The 20,194-nt window shown below is 46.5% G+C and overlaps 1 protein-coding gene across 1 annotated transcript in view; it reads left to right on the top strand.

Annotated features, from left to right (window-relative positions):
- Window positions 1-20,194, top strand: part of LOC137324152 (regulator of G-protein signaling 7) — a 307,861-nt gene that overhangs the window by 192,843 nt on the left and 94,824 nt on the right. Inside the window, exon 3 of the mRNA XM_067988293.1 lies at window positions 1,381-1,431. Within this exon, the coding sequence (XP_067844394.1) occupies window positions 1,381-1,431 (51 nt within the window). The remainder of the gene's footprint in view (window positions 1-1,380; window positions 1,432-20,194) is intronic.

The raw sequence follows: 20,194 nt of genomic DNA, 5'->3' as shown, positions 1-20,194 counted from the left end.
CCAAAGCTAACCACCACAACTGTGGCGGAGCAGAAATAAACCCGTTTCCAGCTTTGACATTGCAGAGTTTCAAGTGATGGGTGTCTAATTAGCTCCTTAGCCTCTCTTGTGGAATGGAGGTCATTTTGCACTGTTGATGCGCTACTGGTCTAGTTAACACATTTTTGTTTCTTGGCCTTTCTCCCTCAGTAAACAGACTAATTGAGACCTCTGCAATTTTTAAATGCTCTCTTCCAATCTTAATATTTGCTTTCTGTAGTATTTTACAATAGTGAAAGCCAACACTTGCTGCATTTAATATGGAAACTTTTTTTAAAAACCTTGCAGTCTGTAGAAGTTGTGCTTTGGCTACATAATAATTCTGTAGATAGAGGGATAAATAGTCACGAACTCTTATGTTACACGTAAACAACTTTAGTTATATAAATGTTTTAAAGATGACAATCATACCAATTAGTAGATTATCAGTGACAGCTCTTTAGTGAATGTGAGAAAGACACAGAATTTAAGGGCAACGCAGAAGCAAATAATCAGTATATTTTACTCGCTTTAGACTGTTTCAACTAACTTCTGCTTTGTCCATTAATACTGGAATTACCAGACAACTGATGCAGTCATAAAGCCAGAAAGCACCAAAATCTCTTCATTGTTTAGTGACTAGTTTTTATTGCCAACTGATTCTGGGAATCTACAATCTTCCTGGCCTGAGTTTTCACTTCACACTCCATGATGATGAAACAGACTTTAAATTTGAATGCTATTCAGACATTAGAAGTAGCTTTAATACAGTGCTAATAAATAACCCTAATCTGAAAAAAACAAATATTTAAAACACAATTTTAAATTTAAAAAATGAAACAATTGCTTCTGGTTTGCCCGAACCCTTTACCCTCACCTTCCCTTCTGGACGGCCATCTTAGTGAGGTCCAACAGCAGACACACCAAGAGGTCCTCTGATCTGCTTACGCATCAGGTCACTGAATATAAAAAGTCTTGCATCTCGCACTTCAGGCATCATGCTTCAAAGTATCAACAATAGAAAAAGACAAGAAAGACAGGCAGTCATTTTATGCTAGTTTCTTCCGACCCAAAACTTGAGTATTAACAAGTAGCTGACAATCTGCACTTTCCTCACCAACTGCAATTAATCTTTAATTGGCCTGTGGCAATTAGATTTGGTGACCTTAAAGAGACAAGATAACTTAAACACTGTTGCGCCTTAGCAGTGGAATAATATCTTGTGCGCTACATGGTATAACACTTCTGGCGCCATAAGGCTGTGCATCATATGACTTAATGTGAGCAATACCATGGGAGGTCCACTAATATTATTAAATTGTTTGATATTAATTCAAGTATTTTTTTCTGATCTTTTTGCAGGTGCAGATATTGTCCAGTGGCTATTGAAGAACCTGAACATTGAAGACCAAGGTACAATTACTGAGATGCAAACTGTTAAGTCTGTGCACAATCTGATAAGTAAAAAAAAAACACATTTATTTCACAAGAGTCCCAAAAAGAATGAAGTAACTAAAATAATTGGAAGTGGGATTTTTTTTGTATACCTCCAAACAATGCAATATAATTTAAAAAATGATTTTTTTTCCCTCTTTCACTGAATTACATCACACGACCAAGAATATTTTGGCCTAGAAATTTAATCACGTTGCACCCATTTTACAGGCATTAAGTGGACGCTTATAGGTCTAATATGGCTGGCGGTAGGCGAGCGCCCGCCCCACACCAGAAGTGCACTGCCTGCCATATCGGATCCGGCTGCTCCTCCCTTTTCTCCCAGCTGCTCCTGCTGCCTCCTTTCCTTTTATCTGTTCCCCCTCCTCCTCCAGCCCCAACGGACCACTCATGACTGGAATAAACAGTTTGCAAAACAGTTTCACAGAAGGGTCCTTCGCTTGTTGTAGGACCCTGTTGTGAAACTGGTCTGCCCCAATGCCTGACTCGCCACGTGATAAACTCGCTCAGCAAATCATGACGCTATCAGGCAGCAAGGGCACTGCGCTATTCAGAGGGCTCATCCACTCCATACAGGTCAGTTGGCTACTTTGTCCACTTAGGTTGCTGGGTACCCTCTGGGCTTTATTTTTGCTATTTTTGCCATTGCACAAGTAACCTCTGACTTCTGGGGACAGCTTTGTTCTGGTGCTAGACTGATTTTGTCTGCTTTGCAATAAAATGTTTATTCTAGTCATGGGTGATCTGGTAGCTCTGCCTTTAGGGCTGGAGGGTGAGGGGGGAGCAGCATAGAAGACAGGAGAGAGCAGGAGCACCTACGAGAAGAGGGAGCAGGAGGGCACTGCACAGGAGGCCATAGTCACAACAAGTCTTCGAGGAGCACTTCTCATACTTCAACTACACCAAGGAGCAACTTGTGAGGCATCTTCATTTCACCAAGGAGGCTGTGACTGAGCTACATTACCTGCTGCAGCCACAGCTGGAGCCCCAAACGAGGGCATGGACAGCACTGCCTGTGGCTGTCAAGGTTACTGTGGCTCTTAACTTTTACACCACAAGTCGTTCCAGGCTGCTTGCAGGAGATATCTGCGATATCTCACAGTTTGCTGTGCACCACTGAATCAGGGAGCTGACCAAGGCTCTCTATGCCAAGAGGAATACATGCATCACATTCCCCATCGAGAGAGCACCAGGCTTCATCCACATTGAAGACTTCCCCATGGTTCAAAGTGCCTTAGACTGCATCCTCATTGCCTTGCATGCTCCTGAGCCCGGCATCCTTGTCATTAGAAAGAGATACCATTCCCAGAAAGTCCAGCTTGTTTGCGACCCCAGGCAGTGCATCATGCATGTCTGTGCCTGGTTTCCTGGCAGCAGCCGTGATTCACTCATCCTGCGCCAGTCCCCTGTGTCACCTTTATTCCAGCCACACGGTCAGGTCACAGGCTACCTACTTACTGACAAGGGATATCCTCTCCAGATATGGCTCATGACTCTTGTCAGATATCTGGGCCCAGGCGCAGAGCATCGTACCTACAACGAGAGACATGGCGCCATCAGAATGATCATTTAGCAAACCATCGCTGTACTCAAGCATTACCTCTGCTGCCTGGATCGTTGGGGAGGAGCTCAGCAGTGCACCCTCGAGTGGGAATCCATATTTGTGGCTGTGTGCTGAATGCTCCATAACCAGCGCTTACCACCACCAGGGCAGCAATAAGTGGAGGAGGAAGTGGAGCACCAAAGTCGACCACCAGTGGTTCTAGCTGCCAGAGCTCTCAGAGAGCAACTGATCCAATAGCGCTTCATCTGAACCATCCCTCCCTACCTCAATACACCAACCGTCCTGCCATCCTTATAACTGCCGTCCTCACACCCACCATCCGATTGTCTTCCTGCAGTCCAGCCTCATGGGTCTTGCCCTCACTGCACTACAAATATTAATACCAACACCAGATCCAGAACAAAAAACTCCCAACAACTTGATTCAATTTGTATAACAATTAACTTGCTGAATTAAGAATATCTCTTGTGCAAACTCTTATTGCCTGTCTTGTGTGCTAGTTTTCCTATTCTAGTACTCCTACAAAGTGTTTCCCCGGTGGCTACAGCTTTGGAGGTGGAAGGCAGCTGAGCTTCCATTAAGAACACTTCAGATGGCCGTGTTGGGAGACCTCGAGCAGCTCTGGGCCTTGAGGGCCTGGCTACAGACTGCAGCATCTCAGCGTGAGCTGGGGCAGTCTGGCCCACTTGGCGATGTGGAACTGAAAAGGTCACTGGCGGAGTGGGTGGCTGGGGTGCAAACATGCTGTCGTCCTGAGAGAGGACAACAGGTGCCTCTCCCATGGAGCCAGTGTCACTCTCCTGGGGACACTTCTATGGCTTCGCGTGAGGACAGAGTATAGGGATGATGTGATGCTCTGGAACCTCTGTCAATGTTGGCCACCAGGCCCACGTGCTCTTCCTCAGGGGCCTCGACATTTTCAGCACCTGAAATTAAAGAGAGCGACAAGGGTTATCTTTTAATGTGAAAGGAGAGCAGAGAGAGATGAGTGGTTGCCGAAAGCAGCTGCAGTTTGTCGTGCAGAGTGTGTAGTGTGAGATAGAAGTGAGAAGGGAAAAAGGGGGTTAAGTTTGAAGAGACCCTGTGTGACGTCTCCTCAAGCGCTGCCACTCGCCATGGCCACGAGTCGCCTCCTGCCTGGAATGTCCAGCACATCCTCCTCAAGTGGGGAAAGGGTGTGCAGGCGACTCTGGCTTTTCCCTTCGGGCATCTGCTGCCTCATGTTGTTTGCGACCTCCTGCCAGAAAGAAGGGAGTGTGTTAGTGACAGCCTTGTGAGCTGTTTTGAGAATGTGCCTGTCATGGTTGAATAGTGAAGATGTCATCTGCAAGATGTGGCACGGGGAAGTGAGGGTCGCAATAATGGTGAGACTCGGAGGTGCAGAGCGAAGGGAAATGGGGAGGGGAGGGGAGTGCTGTGAGTAGTGGGGCTGCAGGTGTGAGGAGAGAGTAATAGCGGCGAGAAGTAAGTTTCTTTCCTTGACAACTCTGGTAAGGTCATTAACCTTTTAGCATTTCAGCCATGTCCTGGGAGCTAAGTTCCTCGCATTGAACTTTTCAGTGACCTCTTCCTACTGGCAGTGGAGGTGTTGCCTGGAGGGCTTTCTGCCCCTTGGGGTGAGCAGGATCACCTGCCCACCATCTGGACCAGGACCTCCAATGCGGTATCAGAGAACCTGAGTACCCTCTCTGGACTTCTTGCAGCCATTTTTCACCTTTCTGACTCTTTCCTGCCATCTGCAGCACAGTGCACCTCACCAAGAGTTGCTGGCTGCCTTTAAGTAGCATCAGAGATGCAGGTAGCGCTGGCTGCATGGCTGACCCATGATAGTTAGGTCCCAGCACAAACTCCACGTGGTCAGGAGCAATCAAATTCCCAGGCCTTTGTGTGTTTGCTTCACTCAATCTCCGTTGTGGATCAGAACTTTGTGAGTGAGCCCCATAATTGGGTTTTAAGCTCACAATCAAGGTTGACATTCCAGTGCAGCACTGAGGGAAAGCTGCCTTGAAGTCGGTGTCTTCCTACACATGAGACATAAAAACCAAAATCCTGTTGTGGGGTTCAGGTGGACATTAACAATACTGTGGCACTATTCAAAGGAGTTCTTATCGCGTCCTTGCCAACATTTCTCCCTCAACAAGTACAAAAAAACGATTAATTGGGCCGCTATCTCATGACTGCTTTAGGGATGTTCCAGGTGCAGAATTGCTGCCATGTTTACCCACCCACATAATAACAATCGCTGCACTTCAGAAAATAATTCAAAGTGTAAAGTGCTCTTCAAACATGATAAGGCATTTTATAAATGCAAGTATATCAGTATTATTATTAGAAACCTCTTATCTTAGCTGCCACAGACATCTAATAAAGTGAATTATGGTGAGGGTTCTGTTCTTAACATGCGTTGCCCTAGTAACAGGTTGTTTAAGTACTGTACTTAATGTAGCTTTGCTGATAACTGCTGTTTTGTTACAATACTGTAACAGGAAAGCAGCAACATTAAAAAAAAATTGACAAAAAGAATAAGGCTGTTAGGCCCTGACGAAGGGGGAAGCCTCCGAAAGCTTGTGAATTTAAAATAAAATTGCTGGACTATAACTTGGTGTTGTAAAATTGTTTACAAAGGCCCAATGAACACAGCCCTTTTGAATTGATCTGAATCCCACCTAAATCAAATAGACCAGGAAACCTCCACCTGTAACTACATTGCCATTTTTTTCCCCCTTGGACAAAAAGTGCTTCAGAAATATCCAGGGGGCATAGATTTAAAATGATTGGTAGAAGGATTAGAGGGGAGCTGAGGAAAATTATTTTCACCCAGAGGGTGGTAGGGGTCTGGAACTCACTGCTGAAAGGGTGGTAGAGGCAGAAACCCTCAACTCATTTAATAAGTACCTGGATGTGCACCTGAAGTGCCGCGACATACAAGGCTACGAACCAAGTGCTGGAAAGTGGGATTAGGCTGGGTGGCTCATATTCGGCCGGCGCAGACACGATGGGTCGAATAGCCTCCTTCTGTGCAGTAAATTTTCTGTGATTCTATGAAATTATTTCCACCTGGATCTTTTGGTTAAACTGAGTGCACTTCAAGCAATTGCTATGCTGCACCTCTTGAGGAATGGCATTCACTTGCAATATTTTGTGGGCTAACCATATTAATGAATCTAGAATCCATGCAGTCTATACATTTGAGTTCATTCTGCATTTTCTATGAGGGACAGTATTATTTATGTATGTAATTTTGTGTTTTGGGCATCATGGAATATGGTATTCCTACCATTTATGGTATACCATATTTGATCTTGTCAAAGGAAGACTTTCATTTGTAGGTTACCTTATCATGACCCTCAAACATCTCAAAGTGTTGCGCATACAATGAACTACTTTGAAGTGCGGTGACTATTGTTATGTAGAAAAATGCAGCTAAACAGTAATGAAATAAATGACCACCTAATCCTGTTTTTGGTGCTGGTAGTTTAGGGAGGAATGTTTGCCAGGACACCAGGAGAACTCCCGGCTGTTCTTCAAATAACCCCATAGGATCTTTAATGCCCCCTGAATCACTGGAATAGGTAAACAGGACCTTGATTTAAAATCTCATCCAAAGGTCAGATACAGTTTTGCTGATCCGCTTGAATTGGCTCAGTGTAAAGTAGTGAGGCAATCAGAGCTTGGAAATGATGCCATATAATATTAGCAGTTGAATGCTTAACATGTTCATATCAAATTCCCCTGTCTGATATTTTAACAGTGTGGTTAACCTATCTATTTTAAATGAATTATTACCTCTGTTAAAATAGTGAACAGAGGAATTACATAGAATTTACAGCACAAAACAGGCCATTCGATCCAACTGGTCTGTGCCGGTGTTTATGCTCCACAGGAGCCTTCTCCCACCCTACTTCATCACGCACTATCAGCATATCCTTCTATTCCTTTCTCCCTCTTGTACTCAGCTAATTTCCCCTTACATGCATCTATGCTTCTCGCTTCAACTGCTCCATGTGATAGCAAATTCCACATTCTAACCACTGTCTGGGTAAAGTTGTTCCTCCTGAATTCCCTATTGGATTTATTAGTGACTGTCTTATATTTATGGCCCCTAGTTTTGGTCTCCCCTACAAGTCGAAACATTTTCTCTACGTCTACCCTATCAAACCCTTTCATAATTTTAAAGACCTCTATCAGGTCACCCCTCAGCCTTCTCGTTTTTAGAGAAAAGAGCACCAGCCTGTTCAGTCTTTCCTGACAGTCATAACCTCTCAGTTCTGGTATCATCCTTGTATATCTTTTCTGCACCTTCTCCAGTGCCTCTATATCCTTTTTGATATGAATTTATTTTCGTTGTCTTGGTTATTGGTGCTTTACAAATATCTTTACGTTCTGTTGTCTGAAATAAAATGTTATAAAATTGTCTGTCCATACAAAGCACTCAGCTGATGTTAGAGATCAGTCTCGCCCCCCCACCTAAGGCGATGGAACAGTTGTCTCCTGGAAAGCTTTCATCACAGAGCCATCAGGAACCAGAATAAACTGCTAACAACAGACTTTCCTGGTGACAAAAGCATTCAGATGCCTTGTTAGGAGGCATTTCCTTCCCACCTTTTAAATATAGGGATTGGCATCAATCAGCATTTTTGTATTTGTATTTAAAATGGTTTAAAATAATTCCTCCACCAGATATGTTAGCAAAAACAAATGTAACAACTTGCTCTTTGAAGTCAGGCTCAATCAGGATTAAGATTCCAACCTTAGTACGACAGTAGAACTCTTGCTGGGTTTTTATCAGGCATTTGCAAGAGATCAGAGCGAGAACCTGACACCAAAGGTAAACTGGGAATAGCGGAAAGAAATTGAAAACAAGAAGTATATTCATGCAGATCTGCGTTGGGCGACCCCATGGAAGTGCCTACATAGACAAATTAAAAAAGTACATGATAGCCCTCCAAGTCTAGAAAGTTGGGCACCTTTGAATCCCACAGACTTCACCGCAGCAACAAACAAACAAAGGGAAGCTGCAGAGAGAGCTCTGCACTGTTTCTGGACTGTTGTCTATCAAATAGACTGGATTATTCTCTTTCATGAACCTACTTTTTTTTTTCAAAAAATATACTTTATTCATAAAATTTGCAGCAGTACATACAAAACATTTGTCATATCACTTTCCAAACGTACACAATACAGATTTTACAATTTGCAGGTTACGTTAAGTGCAGTACAGTGAACACATTGGACATAATTACAGTTCATGACACTCTAGGGTGTCTCATTGCATCATACTCAACACAGATTATTGCTTACAGATTCATTTCTGGTCCATTTCAGATTGATTACAGGTACATTACAGCAATTTGAATTTTACATTCTGCCCGAGGGGGTTTTTCCCTGATTGCAGCCCCTCGGTTTACAATGGCGGGAAGGCTCTAAACGGTTGCCTTTCCCCACAGGGCCTTTGCGGCGGCCGCACCCATCCTCAGTGCATCCCTCAGCACGTAGTCCTGGACCTTGGAATGTGCCAGTCTGCAACACTCGGTCGAGGACAGCTCCTTGTGCTGGAAGACCAGCAAGTTTCGGGCAGACCAAAGGGCGTCTTTCACCGAGTTGATGGTCTTCCAGCAGCAGCTGATGTCCGTCTCAGTGTGCGTCCCCGGGAACAGCCCGTAGAGCACAGAAACCTGTGTTACGGAACTGCTCGGGACGAACCTGGACAGATACCACTGCATCTCTCTCCAGACCTTCTTTGCAAAGGCACATTCCATAAGGAGATGGGTGACGGTCTCGTCTCCACCGCTTTCATGAACCTACTTTTTTTTTTTCAAAAAATATACTTTATTCATAAAATTTGCAGCAGTACATACAAAACAGTTGTCATATCACTTTCCAAACGTACACAATACAGATTATACAATTTGCAGGTTACGTTAAGTGCAGTACAATGAACACATTGGACATAATTACAGTTCATGACACTCTAGGGTGTCTCATTGCATCATACTCAACACAGATTATTGCTTACAGATTCATTTCTGGTCCATTTCAGATTCATTACAGGTACATTACAGCAATTTGAATTTTACATTCTGCCCGAGGGGGTTTTTCCCTGATTGCAGCCCCTCGGTTTACAATGGCGGGAAGGCTCTAAACGGTTGCCTTTCCCCACAGGGCCTTTGCGGCGGCCGCACCCATCCTCAGTGCGTCCCTCAGCACGTAGTCCTGGACCTTGGAATGTGCCAGTCTGCAACACTCGGTCGAGGACAGCTCCTTGTGCTGGAAGACCAGCAAGTTTCGGGCAGACCAAAGGGCGTCTTTCACCGAGTTGATGGTCTTCCAGCAGCATGAACCTACTTCCAGCCCCGAAGGCACCATATGAAAACACAAAACAAAAAAAAATGCCAGAATATCCAGTCCTACTCCATGCTACCCTACCAGAGGGTCACCCATGTTACACTACTTGTCTTTGCCTGCAATAACACACATGCACTTTTCAGCAGGGGTGGGGGTGGGGTGTTCACTGGATAGCGATCAGGAAGGGTGGGGGCCTCGGGGGTGGGGAGGTGGTGGAATTGCTGCATGAATTTTCCCCTTGCGAACTTAAGGGACACTGGCCAATTGTAGCACCCCAGCTGCTGCCTTGGCTGAGATCAGCTAAAACAGCACAGGACAGAAGTTGAACCCATAATGAGAAGTAAAGTGAAAGCAAACAATGCTATATATGGTGTAATGTATTTTTAAATCAAAGCAATTCGTGTATTCACATGCACAGACAATTGAAAACAGATTCTGAGAAATCTGAGAACAGTTTATTTGATACATGTAAAGAGATACCAGAAAATTACAAGGTATAAAAAATGTACTTTGAAGAAAAAGTCTGATCATGTTGTGATAACATAGCTTCGAAAGTGGAGCACACACAAGAAATACTGGAAACACTCAGCAGGTCAGTCAGCATCTGTGGAGAGAACAGCCAAGTTAACATTTCAGATGCAGACCCTTCATCATATTTATAAACATTATTATTGCAAAAGTTGTAGCATTCTTGAGCGCTGTGTTACATTGAATATTCCTGATTTGAGCCGGATACATTTTTGCAAAACAATATGGGACAGATTTTCCTCTTGCTGTGTTTGGGTACAGAGGATTGCCAGGGCACAGCATATAGAGAAGAATCAGACGGGGAGAATCGCTCGCTTATATTGGAGCCTGCCCAATTTTCCAGCTATTTAAATATGCCCAGATGATCTTCTGCACCTAAGTGCAATTAGAGAAAAATCTGCCTCTATATCTCCTGTGAACATTTTCCACGTTTCTGTCAATAACAAACAATTTTGACAAAATTGCCATATTTTCAGTCTATTTTCAACTTTATCCCATTTGGGGGAAGTGCACTGTGTGGGCTATTCTAATTACCTGATCAACTTGTTATAATTACTTTACAAGTGCCCTGACGAACCGATGCTAGGTGATTCATTGTGGAGTACGAATGCTTGTTGCTTAAAGCAAAGTTTCCACTTTTTTTGGCTGATATAAAAACGACCTTCAGCTGAACATGACTCTAATGTTAATTCAGAGAGTTGTAATGAAATAGCTAGAAGTAATGTATAGTAGATCTGGGGGTTGTTTGTGATACACAATTATCTCCCACGCAGTAACCTTGTTAGGGAAGCATATAATACGTGATAGGAGGCCCTGTGGGAAAACAGAAGTTATGAGTAATATACCACCTAAAATGCAAAATAAAAATTAATTCTTTAGCATTGAATTAAACCAATCCTGTTATTAAAAGTAATGTATGTTTTTTAACTTTCCATAATGATAATTGTACTAAATGAGTTCGAATATGTGGGAACCTCATATTGGCTATTGAAGTCTGCTATTCCTCTCCATCTTATTTTGGTTCATTTTCCTTGCATATTCGTGACACAGGGGTGCCAAATAGCAGACACATGTTAGTGGATTACAGTTCCCATGTTTATAGTGGGCGCGATGGTGTTACCGTGCTTTGCTCGCTATAAGTGGTGCAGGGTACAACCGAGAATTGCAAAATAAAGACAGTGTCAGTAGCGATCAGGTACCTGGCCCAAAGCTGCATCATGGAACAATTTTCCAGCTCTACTTTGTTCATGTTGGAGTCATCAACATCCTGAAGAGGAGAGTCAGGACAATAAAACTCAAGCCACTACAATGAGTAAATACATGTAATCCAAGTCGCTCAGCCAATATTTCACCACATTCCCGATGCAAGCAGTGACACTGCAGTACTGAGACCCTCAACTCCTACCTATCAGGTGAATAGTTAGCAGTACAAGCTGAAAGACATTTAATAAATACTTCAATTTGCCTGAAATCAACAGAGCTTTTAAAACGGTAAATAGAGAGGATCAAATAATTACAGTAATCGCACTTTAACGAGGTGCATGAAGTTTATTGAATGACCCAAAATAGCCGTTGTGCTTAATGTGTTGTAAGCGAGCCTTTATAATTGACTTCTATGGTGATATAAAACGGTTACGGGAAATTTCCTGGTATAGACGGTTGCCCACAATAAGCTTGGGCGGTGTAAATGGTGGGGATTACTAATTAGTTTGCTGAGATGTGTGACCTTTATCTTTCCTTGCCATCTGCTGTGTCGTTATTCAGAAGAATGAGCTGATGAATTAGTCATTGTCTTTGGTTCTTGGAGCAATTTATTTTGCACCTGTCAAAATTTACAATTTCTGGACTGACCAGAGTTCTTTTAAATGCTTCAGGCCTTTTAACTGTGTTTTTTAAAAAGAGAGGTGACCATTACTGTGGTGCTTTCAATTTTTCTTTTCATCATTTACTCCTGAATATAAAATAGAGAAGTCCAATTTCTTTCTCGGAATCATGTTGCCTTTGTGATTGGTATCATTTTTTAGAATAGAATATTACTTTGAATTATACAGAGATCAGAGAGTTAAAAAATAAAGGAAAATAAAGCACTGTGCAAAAGTAGCTTCAGGTTCTTTCACACCCAGATTTTTTTGTGCCGTGTGACATTGAAATAAGCCAGTGCACAGATGGGTTATATTTTGGCAACTGCTGTTTAATTTTCCAGTTTAAGATGGATGTGAGCACACGTCCTCAATCTATCATCTTTCAAAATGTCTAATCTGTAAATTCTGATTTTGAATGGATGCCCCTTGGCCGCTGGCAGTAAGGTCTTTGTGCACTTTGTAAAGCTAATGTAAGCCAAGGTGATTCGTGTGGAGGATATCTGCTAAGAAGCAGTGAGTCTGATATCTCCCTGCTGATAGGACCGGTGTTTTGGTTCACCAGGGAGGCAGTGACTTAGTTGTAATAAAAACAGAAAATGCTGAAAGCACTCAGCAAGTCTGGCAACATCTGTGGAGAGAGAAACAAGAGTTAACGTTTCAGGTTGATGACCTTTCTTTAAAATGAAAGAATTTAAAGATTAAACAGTTTATAAACAAGTACAGAGCCAAGGAAAAGGGGCGGGGGCGGGGAGGGGGGAGGAAAGAACAAAGGGAAAGGTCTGTGATAGGATGGAGGGAAGGAGTGATTAAATGACAAAAGGGATGATGGTGCAAGGCAAAAGGGGGTGGAAATGGGACAAGTAAAGAAACAAAAGATTGGTCCAGAGGAGGTGTAAATGATAATAGCAGAACCAGTACCAGCACTTGCTGTCCGCAGTTTGCTTTTGTTTTAGTGATTGAGTTATGCTGTATGCTGCACTGTAATATGCAGCCAAACTATAGGGTAGACCCAACAATACCAATGACTTGGGTAAGATGGGTATAGAGGGATATGGGCCAAGTGCAGGCAATTGGGACTAGCTTAGTGGTATAAACTGGGCGACACGGACATGTTGGGCCGAAGGGCCTGTTTCCATGTTGTAACTTCTATGATTCTATGACTGTCAAAGTCGCTGCAGCCCTAAACTTTTATTCCTCATGCTCATTACAGGCTACTACAGAGGACTTAAGCAACATAAGTCAATTTGCAGTACCCAGATTCATCAAACGGGTGACTTAACGCTTTGTTTGTCAGAGATAGGAACTTAAATAATTTTCCCATGGACAACTGACAACCATATAAAGAGGCACGCTAGTTTTTTCAAAGCAGGGTTTCTCAAAGTCCAAGTGGTTGATTGTAAATAAAAGTAGAAAAAACTGGAAATACTCAGCAAGTCAGGCAGAATCTTAGGATGAAACAGCAGTTGACGTTTCATTTAAAACCTTACTCAGGACTAGTCTGACCTGCTGAGTCTTTACAGCTTTTTCCATTGTTATTTTCAGATTTCCACCATCTGCAGTATTTTGTTTTTAGTCATTTATTCTTCCCTTGTGACCCTTTGTGCTCCTGCGCACAATAACTAAGCATTCATGAAGCACAAAGACTATTAGTCCATCGAGGTCCAGCTTGCTTGTGACCATTGCGAGAAGGATGATGTTTGGCCAGGTCTCCAGTGACTGCAGAAGTGACCCTTGAGGTCTCGACCTCTGTCCTCATCAGCTGACAGTGTGCATGACTGGCCCTTTGGATGGCAGGGTCGTGCTGCTCCGCTGCCTCACCAATCTGCTCCTGCTCACTTGTGCTCTGAGTGCTCAAAATCGCCAGAGTGGATGTCATGTCTCAGGACTTTTTTGACAATTTTTTTTTCACAGAAAAAACTTGAAAGTAGAAGTTACTTTTCATGCTTTTGTTTAGCAAAGTGTATTCCCACAAGTTTAAAAAAAGTCACCTGGGTAATGGGTGATTAATATGCTACATGGAAGTTGTTCTCGCCAGAGTCTTTAAAAATAAGCAATTGATTAGCTTGTCCAGCTAGTCGAAGAACACCTGACACCTTTTGTCTTGGAAAGCCCTGTGACCCCGCTTTGTCAGTGAAGAAAGAGACAAATAGCGACAGGCTTTTTAGAAAAAAAGGAAGACTGCAAGGGAAGTCAAGCTTTAGCAACATCGAAGTTGTGGGGCAGAGAGGCCCCAGTAAAGGTAGGCTCAGAAAAAGATAATAGAGTGCAGGGGCAGGAAGTTGCGTCCCGGCTGTGGGCCAGAATGCGCAAGAGTTATTGGGCTCGATTTTGGCGTCGTGTTTCCGGCGGGTTCCCGATATCCGGCCACTTCCGGGTACCGCGCTGACCTGCGGGGCTGCGTGCGCAAGCCCCGCTGGTGGGAATCCCGCAGGCAATTAAAGCCAGCGGGGTTCCACTTGAGTGTACTTACCTTGCTTGTTGTGGTCATTTAATGAGCTGAAGCAGCTGTCAAAAGAGGAAGTGTGGGATTTTAGGTTCAACGCAGTGAGTTTCACACACTGGGGGAAACAGTCCCTCCTCAACCAGGCGTGTTGCAGCGGGGGAGAGCCCTCACCCACGCAGGAGGCCACCGCGTCACATAGGGCAACCCCTGCCCTCCACCACCCCCCGCCAAGCCAGAGGACAGACCGACACGAAACCGCAGCCCCAGTCCGAGGAACCACCCACCTACCCTGCACAACCCCTCAGACCAACACCTGCCAGATGGGTGGTACGTTGACATCGTCGGAGGACGAACAGCATGACCAGCCCCAGCAGCCTCGCAGTCCAAGCCGTCCGCCTCGGAGACGTGGGGCCCCCCAACACGGTGCGGTGGCACACCCACCTGCACAGCAGGAGGGAGGGCAACCGCAGAGAGAGATGCGTCGCAGGAGGCACTACCCTCCGCACAGGGTGTACAGAGCGAGGCTCAGCTTCATGGACCTCTCCGAGGAGCAGTGCATATGTCGGCTCAGAGTCAATCGCCAGGTAGTCGCCGACATCTGCAGCCTCCTTAACGACGAGCTGCTCCCTGATGGACCAAGCAGCATCTTCTTACCTGTCGCCGTCAAAGTCACCACTGCCCTCAACTTCTTCGCATCCGGTTCCTTCCAGGGTGCCACCGGGGACATCACCGGGGTCTGTCAGTCCTCTGCACACAAGTGCATAAGGCAGGTCACCGATGGGTTGTTCCGCAGGGCCTCGCACTACATCAACTTCGCCATGGACGAGCGCAGCCAGATGGAGAGGGCGGTTGGATTCCATGCCATGGCCGGCTTCCCACGGGTGCAGGGTGTAATCGACTGCATCCACATCGCAATACGGGCACCTCCGCATGAGCCAGGGCTGTTCATCAACAGGAAGGGGTATCACTCCATGAACGCCCAGCTCATCTGTGACCACCGCCAGAGATTCCTACACGTGTGCGCCAGATACCCCGGCAGCTGCCACGATGCCTTCGTCCTCAGGGAGTCCGCCGTCCCGCCCATCCTGCAGGCACCCAACGCCGACAACGGCTGGCTCCTCGGCGACAAGGGGTATCCCCTCCACACGTGGCTCATGACACCTCTGAGGAACCCCATCACCGAGCCGGAGCGTCGGTACAATGACAGCCACAGTGCTACCAGGTCTACAATTGAGCAGACCATAGGGCTTCTCAAGATGCGCTTCAGGTGCCTTGATCGTTCTGGGGGAGCGCTGCAATACACACCATTCAGAGTGGGACGAATCATAGTTGTCTGCTGTGCCCTGCACAACATGGCCCAACAGAGAGGGGTGCCGCTGGAGGAGGCCCCATCCACACCCGCCACCCACATTGAGGAAGGCGAGGGCGAGGAGGAGGAGGAGGACGACGCGCCAGAGGATAGTGGACGACCCATGCGCCGAACCACGACTCACCGGGATGGTCGCCGGGCCAGGGAGGCATTCATACGTCAACGGTTCTCCTAGAGTCAGACACTGCGAGGCGCTCGCATCTCCTCACCTGCACATGCGAGCAGCCATACCAGCCTCCTCCACTGAAGAGTGCTGCCAGTAATCCTGCACCCACAGCAATGTGCCCAATGGGCGGCAGCAGGTGTTCGCCGTCATGGTGGCCTCCACAGAACGCACCTATTGCACAGGCCGCAGAAGAATGGACGAGAGGTGGCAGGAGTGGTAAGAATAGAGTATTTAATATCTCCAATGTGACATGATATTAAAAAAAATGTACAAATTAATAGACACCCTGGTGTATTCCCTTTGTGATTATAACGCCTTTACATTTCTTTTCCGGGTACCCCTACGTGGTGCTACCCCTGTGGCTCCAGCAGAGGTAGTGGCAGGTTGCTCGTGTTCTCGCCTTGACCGGGTAGATGCTTTTGGCGGACGGCCCCTGGGTTTCGGTGCCCGTGAGGGCACCTCCACAGACTGCTCCTCCTGCACCGGGGCAGGGGCAGACTCGGCCACCTGGAGAGGAGGCACCATTGCGGGTACTGGTTGAGAGGTGGGCGATGGGTGGGACATGGGGGCGCCTTGAGAAGCGTCCCCGCTTCCATGTCCCCGGTCACCATCATCCCTCTCGTGGCCTCGGCCCGCATCACCCCTTCCACCCTGCTGGACGACAGTTTGGATGGCATGTGTGAGGCCTTGCAAGGCCACCCCTAGTGTCTCCGTCAGCCTGTTGATGGCGGCGGAATGTTGCTCACTCTGAATCCGTACAGACGTTGTCAGGGCCTGCAAGGACTCGATCTGGAGCTGTGCGTGACGCTCGAGGGAGGCCAGCCTGTCCTCCACCGCAGACAGTCCCGCACCTACCCGCGACACTGTGTCGCCGGTACCCTCCTGTGCCTGCGCCACCAATGCCCGCATGCAGGAGTTGGACTCCTCCATCGCCTGCGCTATTGTGGACAATGCGCGCGGCACCTCTCCCAGTACCTCAGCAATTAGCTGGTGCCCCTCGACGACTCTCCTTTTCACTGGTGGCCCCCTGGGTTCAGCATCTGGGTCCGGCTGAGCAGAGCCTGGAGATGAGTGCTCCCTCCGTCGCGGACCCTCCGCGGCTGCCCCTGCCACCAGGGTCTGCTCATGCTCACACGTGCGCGGTGACTCACCAAGTGCTACCCCAACTAGTTGGCGAGGGGGACCCACCGAGGTGCGTGTCTCTGCGCTGGTGGATGGTTGGCTCTGATGTGACGATGCACCCTCAGAGACCGCCATGTCCTCTGAGGAATCGCCCTCCTCGATCGCTTCACACACAGACGGACCTGCAAGAGAACAGAGGGCACTATGAGGCATGTGGACCAACTTGACAGTGCGTCTGATGGCAGGTGATGATACGGTCACTCGCGATCATGAGTGTTGAGTGTCAGCTTTCCCTTACCGGCCGTTTCGGCAGCGACACACTCGCCATCAGCCACCGACAGGCAATGTCGCGTGCGGGCGAGGTTGAGCGCCTCCACCTCGGCGTCGGTCAGCTCCACCACTTGCGGCGGGCCACCTCCGGTGCGTGCCCTTTCCCGATCGTTCTTGCTCCTCTTCTCCTGTGAAGGCAAAACACAGACGTGTGACTGGGTGCGTATTGCATCGTGAGACGCATCGAGCATCGGTGTGGGTGGGTTGAGCGTGGCGCAGATGGATGGGAGGATGCGTGTGCCACGTGCCCATCCCATTGCATGGGGATTGGGGTGTGTGGTAGTGTTCGGGTGGGGTCAGGGACGGTGGGTACTTGCGTGCATGGCGAGGATGGTGAATGAGTGGCTGTGAGGATTGCTGATGGAGCGTAGTGGTGGCTGTGCAGGAGGGGTTGTGATCTGTTTGGCGTGATGGTGGGGACGGGCTGTGGGAGGGTGCGTTGGTGTACTCACCTTGCCAGACCTAGTCAGGTCATTGAAGCGCTTGCGGCACTGCTCCCAAGTCCTTGGGGTGTTGGCCCTGCTGCTCACCTCCGCCGCCACCTCTGCCCATGCCTTCCTGGTGGCGGCGGCAGGGAACTTGTGTCCATCCTCCGGGAAGAGCGTGTCCCTCCTCCTCCTCACGCCCTCCAGCATCAGCTGCAGCGCTAGGTCGGAAAAACGGGGCGCAGCCTTTCCCCTTGGCTGAGCCATCGTTAGAAACCTAATGATTGCAGCAGGAGGGGCTTTGGGAGACTGCCCCTTTAAGTGGAGCTCCTACATCGCGTCGACGGCACTGCGCATGCGCAGCCGGCCGGCACGCTGCTGGGGAGCGGAGAACCCGGAAGCAGGGCTTAATCGGTCCAATTATCCCGCGATCGCGTGGGGGACGCACGCGATTAGCCGTCCGCGTTTTCCACGCTCCCGGAGGACCACCCGCTGGGAACCCGCAGGCCTGCTAAATTCGAACCCATTCTGTTTAAGTTAAGTGAGATGACCCACTGATGTGGGGAAGCATAGAATGTTCGTTATTTTATGTTATTTTGCAACGGTAAGTTGTATTGGTCAAAATAAGTGAACCCAATCATAACCGTGATCCTGTCTGTTCACGCGATGTAAAGTAAAGCAGCTTAATGATTTGTATCGAGCCTCATCTCACCAAGTGTTCACTCAGTCCGCTTTCAGAGAGACTGAAGAAATGCACGTGTGAAAGACATAAATATCTGTTTCAGGTCACAAGGGGTGTTATTGTTATACCCCCAGGTCATGCTATTGTACAAGCAAACACAGGGCAGTGTGAGTCAGCTCCCATAAAAGTAAGATGCTCAGACCACTTAAGGGAACAACTTAATGAATTTAAGAATATATGTATGGAAGACCCAAATTTGTAATAGCGGAAATGCCTGATTAGAATAAGGGCACTGCATGCTGTAAGATGTGGCTTACTCTGTTCGCCTGGGACTTGGCTGAGCTTTACGTGGCAATAACTAGACGAAAAAAGGGAGGAACATCTGCTACTGGAGAATTGCAAATGTTACACCCTTGTTCAAAAAAGGGTGTAAGGATCAATCCGGCAACTCCAGGCCAGTCAGTTTAACCTCGGTGGTGGAGAAGCTTTTAGAAATGATAATCCGGGAAAAAATTAATCGTCACTTTGACGAGTGTGGATTAATAAAAAAAAGCCAGGGATTTGTTAAAGGCAAATGGTGTTTAACTAACTTGATTGAGTTTTTTGATGAGGTAACAGAAAGGGTTGATGAGGGCAATGCGGTTGATGTGTATATGGACTTTCAAAAAACGTTTGATAAAGTGCCACGTAATAGGCTTGTCAGCAAAATTGAAGCCCATGGAATAAAAGGGGCAGTGGCAGCTTGGATACGAAATTGGCTAAGTGACAGGAAACAGAAAGTAGTGGTGAATGGTCGTTTTTCAGACTGATGGAAGGTATACTAAGGTGTTCTCCAAGGGTCGGTACTAGGACCACTGCTTTTTTTGATATGTATTAATGACTTGGACTTGGGTGTACAGGGCACAATTTCAAAATTTTTAGATGACACAAAATTTGGAAGTGTAGTAAACAGTGAGGAGGCTAGTGATAGACTTCAAGAGGACGTAGACAGGTTAGTGGAATGGGCGGACACACAGCAGATGAAATTTAATGCAGAGAAGTGCAAAATTATACATTTTGGCATGAAGAACGAGGAGAGGCAATATAAACTAAATGGTACAATTCTAAAGGGAGTGCAGGAACAGAAAGACCTGGGGGTATATGTGCACAAATCTTTGAAGGTGACAGAACAGGTTGAGAAAGCAGTTAAAAAAGCATACATGATCCTGGGCTTTACAAATAGAGGGATAGAGTACAAAAGCAAGGAAGTTATGTTGAACCTTTATAAAACACTGATTCAGCCACAACTGGAGTATTGTGTCCAATTCTGGACACCGCATTTTGGGAAGGATGTGAAGGCCTTAGAGAGGGCGCAGAAAGGATTTCCAGGGATGAGGGATTTCAGTTACGTGGATAGACTGAAGAAGCTGGGGTTGTTCTCCTGAGAACAGAGAAGGTTAAGAGGAGATTTGATAGAAGTGTTCAAAATCATGAAGGGTTTAGATAAAGTAAATAAAGAGAAACTGTTCCCATTGGAGAAAGGGTCAAGAACCAGAGGACACAGATTTAAGGTGATTGGCAAAAGAACCAAAGATGACGTGAGGAAAAACTTTTTTATGCAGCGAGTAGTTAGGATCTGGAATGCGCTGCCTGAAAGGGTGGTGGATGCAGATTCAATCGTGGCTTTCAAAAAGGAATTGGATAAATATTTGATGAGAAAAGATTTGCAGGGCTATGGGGAAAGAGTGTGGGAATGGGAATAACTGGATTGCTCTTACAAAGAGCCAGCACAGGCTCGATGGGCCGAATGGCCCCCTTCTGTTCTGTAACGATTCTATTATTGTACAAATGGTGTCTTGATAAGAAATCTTCACAAATAGCTTCCAACAGAATGAGTGATATGAAA

The sequence above is a fragment of the Heptranchias perlo genome, chromosome 8 (assembly GCF_035084215.1).
Source record: "Heptranchias perlo isolate sHepPer1 chromosome 8, sHepPer1.hap1, whole genome shotgun sequence".
Taxonomy (NCBI): Eukaryota; Metazoa; Chordata; class Chondrichthyes; order Hexanchiformes; family Hexanchidae; genus Heptranchias; species Heptranchias perlo.
This window is presented reverse-complemented; position numbering and strand designations above follow the sequence as displayed.